At 34.4% G+C, this 5,744-nt stretch overlaps 1 protein-coding gene across 1 annotated transcript; it reads left to right on the top strand.

The window, feature by feature from the left end:
- The first annotated feature begins 1,914 nt into the window (after window positions 1–1,914).
- On the top strand, window positions 1,915–5,190 carry LOC139885255 (small GTPase LIP1-like). The gene is made up of 7 exons (XM_071869185.1): window positions 1,915–2,005; window positions 2,710–2,801; window positions 2,882–3,023; window positions 3,726–4,039; window positions 4,457–4,510; window positions 4,600–4,730; window positions 4,992–5,190. The coding sequence occupies exons 1-7, from the start codon at window positions 1,915–1,917 to the stop codon at window positions 5,188–5,190; spliced, it is 1,023 nt and encodes a 340-aa protein (XP_071725286.1).
- Window positions 5,191–5,744: the final 554 nt, after the last annotated feature.

The raw sequence follows: 5,744 nt of genomic DNA, 5'->3' as shown, positions 1-5,744 counted from the left end.
CGTATCTAAATCCAAATGCAAATCCAAATTAAAGACTGAATCCCCATGGATCATCCACGAGTATATTGCAGAGTTTGGCTGCCCGAATCCGGTATGTATGGTGATGCATGGCTATATATATTAATTATATTCTGAAATCATATAGCATATATCTTGTCTAAATATTATTGTTAAATTATTTTCTAGTGAGATTAAAGATACAATCTGCAGGATTTGTATATATTATATTTGCATTATGCATGTACTGGATTTCAATTTTGTGATAACCTTTACTTCTACTTGAAAATCATATATCTAATTGTTTGTTTTTGCAGGTACAAGGATTTAGAATTGATCTTAATTTGTGAGCTGATCAGAATGCATGGATTCACCTTTTTTATATGATAAGCTTTACTCGTATTCCACATGAGATTAACCTTTTTGTGAATAATTTTTTGTGATAAGTTTGAAGTACTAACAGAATTAATTATATGTAAATTATTTATTTTTATTTATGTTTTTATTATTCGTATTAAATTGTGTTTTGCATATAATAGTTATGAATCTATTTTTGATAGAATAGATCTACGTAAAAAATTAAAAATGAAGGCGATTTCTGAATCGGGACCACAATTATGTTGCTGGAGTACTATATTAATATGCCACGGTTGTAAAACCGTTTCAATAATTTTTGTATAACCGTGGCAACAAAAAGGGCAAGGTTATATAACTGTGACAAACAACGGTCATGGTCAAAAAATCGTGACATAAAAGGAGATAGGGAGTTAACTGGATGGATTTTTATACACCATGATGTTCTATAACCCTGGCGGAAAATGGATGTAAATGGTGCCATATACCTAAGGCCACGACAACAAATTTCACTGTTTAAAACCGTGGCGTAAAGTCAAAAAATCGTGACCTATTCTTTCCGTCACAGTTTTTTAACATTAGGCCACGTTTATCAGACCGTGGCAAAATTAAAATTTTCTACTAGTGACATATCGATGTAAAACCTTTATAAAATGTTTCACATTGGCATTGAGTATTAAAATACTTGCAAATTTTTTCTGTGTTTTCAGGCTTATTTAATATAATTTTGAATTATAGGCTTGTTTAATATATATTCTAGTTAGATTTAAAAAATATATATTTCCGAGTTGCAGACAATTTCGAGTTGTAGGCTTATGTAATACAATTCCTAATTGTAAGTTTGTTTAAAACATTTTCAAGTTGTAGGATTTTTCTAGACCACGTCGAAAATGGGGACCAAATACATACTTTTATCAATAATAATAGTATTAATAATAGTATACCACCAGAATCTCACCTTATAACTTAAAATGAGGTGATGGGTTTAAGTCGTACATTCCGCACAATTAATAAAATAATGATAATAATAATAATAATAAAACTAAGTCTGAGGATCCATTAAAAACAAAATAAAGTATAAGGACCCAATTGCTAAAGTAGAATAAGAAATAAAGAGAACAATTCGACCGATCCCAAGTCCCAACAACAGATTTTGATTTCTTTCGAACCTGTATTCATCTTCTTCATCTAATCATCTCCCTATTCTGAACTTTCAGTACTTTCCATAGTAGTATTTGCTTATAATCCCACTTTTTAAATTTCCCAAATTTATTGACTAGAAGCGATTAATTTATTGACTAGAAGCGATTCGAGATAGACCCAACAATCATTGGTTAGATCTAGTTGGGGTTTCTCCAATTCAAGCTCAGATCCTGGCTATGGCTGCCTTGTGAAAATGGATGTTTGGATTCAGTGCTGAAACACCCAGTTTCGAGAAGTAGTAGTCTATTGAGTGTTTGTTCGACAGATAGCTCGCCAACTGTTCGATGAAATGGGACTTGATTAGGTGTTCTAATTGCTTGTTAATTGAATAGCTAGAAAGAAAAAAAGTCTTAAAGAAGAATGTTTCGGAGAGATCGTGATAGGGACAACAAAGATCAAAACGGAGTTCCACTTTGCGGCCAAGTTCGAGTTCTCTTTGTCGGTGATTCAGGTGATGTTTAATGTTCTTATGTATCTTGGCATTGTTTTGTGCTGATGGGAGCATAGAAAATGAATGACAAGTGAATGCTGCTGAAATTAAATAAAAATTCTGTGTTTTGATGCATCTGTGGTAATGAAATGAAGTTTTGTTTTTACATGGTTGTGATTTGTTGTAACTAAGTTCTAGAATTGTATAAGTACTATTGTTCATGTATGCCGAGAAACATATCTACTGGGATATGCAAAACTACAGTGTGGTAGTGTTTGATTTTGGTTGCTATTATAACAGCAGAACTTTGCAAATTTGATGATGACACTGACTGTAGATAGTAGCAAAGAAAGATTTAGACGGCTTTGACTTGTTTGTGGTTAAATTTTTAAATTATGTCTCAAAAAAGGACCATACCAATGATTGTTCTTCTGGGAAAAGTTGGCGGTACAAGCATCACAAGTTCATTGATTCTTTCTGGTTTTGATTTCTGGTTTTGATTTGGGTCAATGCTATGACTTACAAGAGATTAAACTCACATCCTTTTACTGTGCTTCAATCTGCTACATATTATATGAGCATGGTCTAGAAATGCTAGTATAGTTTTCTGCCATGTGCTGTGCTCAATACTTCTTCTTTATCTCATATATGTTGTATTTCTCAACTTTAAGAGCTAAAAGAGTTTATCAAAAGCTTCATCTGATCAGATCATTATTTTATGATAGGTGTGGGTAAGACTTCTCTCGTTAACCTGATTACTAAAGGTTCTTCCATTCCTCATCCTCAGCAAACAATTGGATGTACAGTTGGTGTGAAGGTAGGTTTTCTTTCGCTTTGGAATTGAAAACGGATGAGGGGAGAGCTCCGTTCACCAATTTGTGTTTGTTCTTTTTCCAGCACATTAGTTATGGAAGTCCTGCCAGCTCTTCAAATAGCATTAAAGGTGATGCTGAGAGGGACTTTTTTGTTGAGCTCTGGGATATTTCAGGTCATGAACGATACAAACATTGCCGGTCTCTTTTCTATTCCCAAATTAATGGTAAGAACTAAATCCTCTTTCCTCTGCGAATACCATAGATTCTGTAACTAGTAGGTTGTATTAAATTTTATCCAGTGATAAGGCTTTACCTGAAATAAAATATAAGCGGTCCTGTGAATCATTCTGGCTGAGTCTTGTCACTTGCTGCACCATAAATATTATGTATTCTACATTTATGCTCATGCCACAGCTAATGAACGGATCAGAGACTGCCGATAGATTTTTTCAGTTACAAATGTATTGTTCGGTGTCTTGCTTAGTAATGTGTGAGACTGTTGGCATTGGTTCATTGTTGTGTCTACCTTCATATTTACTCTTTGGATTATTGCTTGTGTTTTATTTAAAAAAAAAAAAACAGATATGAAATACTGGCCTCACTACTCTACTTAGGACTTGATAAAAAAAAATATTCTGGTAGCATTTGAAATGTTAAAATAGCTGCTGACAAAATATTATTTAATGGGATAAAATAGCGCAGTTTTTTCTTAACCGAGGAATAATTTAAGATGTATGGTATAAAGTTACCAGCTCTTTGTTGGATGGAACATTGCATAAAACAGACACTCTTCTACCCAAAAAGGTTATTATAAAGAGAGAACTACTAATCAGTCATTCTGTCTTACCAAAAGAGAAACTTATCATTATTGTCTCGGGACCTTTTTTACATGCTCTGATTATGGTTTGGCCAATTTATATGTGCAGGTGTCATTTTCGTTCATGACCTCTCCCAGAGAAGAACAAAAACAAGTTTGAGCAAGTGGGCTGCTGAGGTTGCGGCCTCTGGGACATTTTCTGCTCCTCTAGGATCAGGGGGGCCTGGTGGCCTTCCTGTTCCTTATATTGTTATTGGTAACAAGGCCGATATCGTTGCAAAAGAAGGCCCGACGAGAGGCAGCAGTGGAAATCTCGTTGATGTAGCTCGTCAGTGGGTCGAGAAGCACTCTCAGGGTTTAATACCATCTAGTGAGGAGCTTCCCTTGACTGAGACTTTTCCTGGAAGTGGAAGCCTCATTGCAGTAAGCTTTCTCTTATATTGCATGCGAAACATTGGACTTCATTCTGGTTCTTAATAATAGTTATTTTGCTGTTAATGTTTGGTTCTTGAGATTTAAAATCTCGTCTTTTTTGTTGAGGATTATTAACTATCCACTTTCAATTTTTCATTAAACGTGATCTAGATACGTTCTCGAGATTCTTGTATCCTTCAATTTGAGTGCTTCACATTTCCAGCCTTCATTTCTGTGGGCGGCTCTGTGCAGTTGACGATTTGTTTGGATTACAGCAGATGTAAATGTCAGCCTTGATATGTTTTTTGTTGCATTCTTAACGTTTATCGACAAGAACACTGCCTAAAAAACATACCATATCGCATATATACAGACTTGTTGTTAATCACCATATTTAAACATTACTTGTTTGATGTCCGTCCATAGGCTGCCAGAGAAGCAAGATTTGACAAGGAAGCTGTGCTGAAATTTTTTCGCATGGTCTGTAACTTTATTTTCCTTGTGTTTTTTTTCCAGCCTTCACACCATTACCTTGTGATGCCTCTAACTTGTTGACAAAATTCCTTTAGTTGATCAGAAGAAGATACTTTTCAGATGAGTTACCTGCTCCAACTCCATGGTCTGTTTCTCCTGTTCAGAGATCTTCCCAACGCGTAGATGATGATTTGGGTGATGAGGATCCATTTTACAAGAAAACGGGGTAAGTAAGTCAACCTATAAATATTTAATGACTGTCGCTAATTTGGAAGATTATAAATATTTATGCAAAAATCAAAAGTTTATTCAAATTTTGAGGTAATGTCTAGTTATATTTAATTTTTCATTAATGTTTATATCTTTCCGAAGTATATTATGTTATTATTAAATGTTTATCGAGTGTAAAGTTGCACCTGACGATTGTTTAAAATTGGGATACATTTGTTTGGTGTGGTTGATGAGGAAAAGTTTTTGTTGACTGCAGCACGAGTGGTGAGTCATACAAATACAATATGCTTCCTCCGTTGCCAGCACAAAGAAATCTGACTCCACCTCCCACGCTATATCCTCAACAACCAGTTTCAGTTTCCGAGAATTACAACATTCCAAGATTTTCTTTGAGTAGTTCTCAGGATATCAATAGCTTTACCACCAGATCAAAGCGTACAGATATCAACGTTTGATAAAAGTGTGATGCCTCTGAAATTTTCTTGAGGAACAAACGAATTCTTAGTTTTGTTTCTTAAAATTTACTTGTAAAAACTTGTCGATTGATCAATTCTTTGATATCTACAGGTTCGATGTATGGAAATTGTGGATTAGTTTGGTGAAACGTATATCTTACCTACATTTATTCCTCTTGATTGTAGCCATTTAACTCTTGATTTTACCCAATTGCATCCCTGGCTTTTCCAAGCTTGACAACAGTAGTCGGAACTCATGCCAGACTCTAGCAAGGAAATCCAGTTCCATGCCTCCATCTATAGAAAAGGACCCCAATTATACGCCCCATACTATACTAGTAATTTAATTTGACATGCATGGTGTTCAACACAATCACAATTAATAATGATGAGATATTGTTATAAGTCTATAACATACAATAAATTATTTCCATGATTGGACAAAAATGAAAAATCATTTCCATTATTTACATAATGTTCAACATACTTCTACTGTTAAATACTCCCTAAGTCTCAAAATACATATACACATGAAAAACATCATGTATTTTGAA

The sequence above is a fragment of the Rutidosis leptorrhynchoides genome, unplaced genomic scaffold, assembly GCF_046630445.1.
Source record: "Rutidosis leptorrhynchoides isolate AG116_Rl617_1_P2 unplaced genomic scaffold, CSIRO_AGI_Rlap_v1 contig9, whole genome shotgun sequence".
NCBI lineage: Eukaryota > Viridiplantae > Streptophyta > Magnoliopsida > Asterales > Asteraceae > Rutidosis > Rutidosis leptorrhynchoides.
The sequence above is the reverse complement of the archived record's forward strand: the minus strand, read 5'-3'. Positions and strand labels throughout refer to the sequence as shown.

Excerpts from the sequence above, each read along its gene's own strand:
- LOC139885255 (XM_071869185.1), top strand. The coding sequence starts at position 1,915 with ATGTTTCGGAGAGATCGTGATAGGGACAACAAAGATCAAAACGGAGTT. Across the intron at positions 2,802-2,881 it reads GATGTACAGTTGGTGTGAAG|CACATTAGTTATGGAAGTCC; the intron begins GTAGGTTTTCTT and ends TTCTTTTTCCAG. Across the intron at positions 4,040-4,456 it reads GAAGTGGAAGCCTCATTGCA|GCTGCCAGAGAAGCAAGATT; the intron begins GTAAGCTTTCTC and ends GTCCGTCCATAG.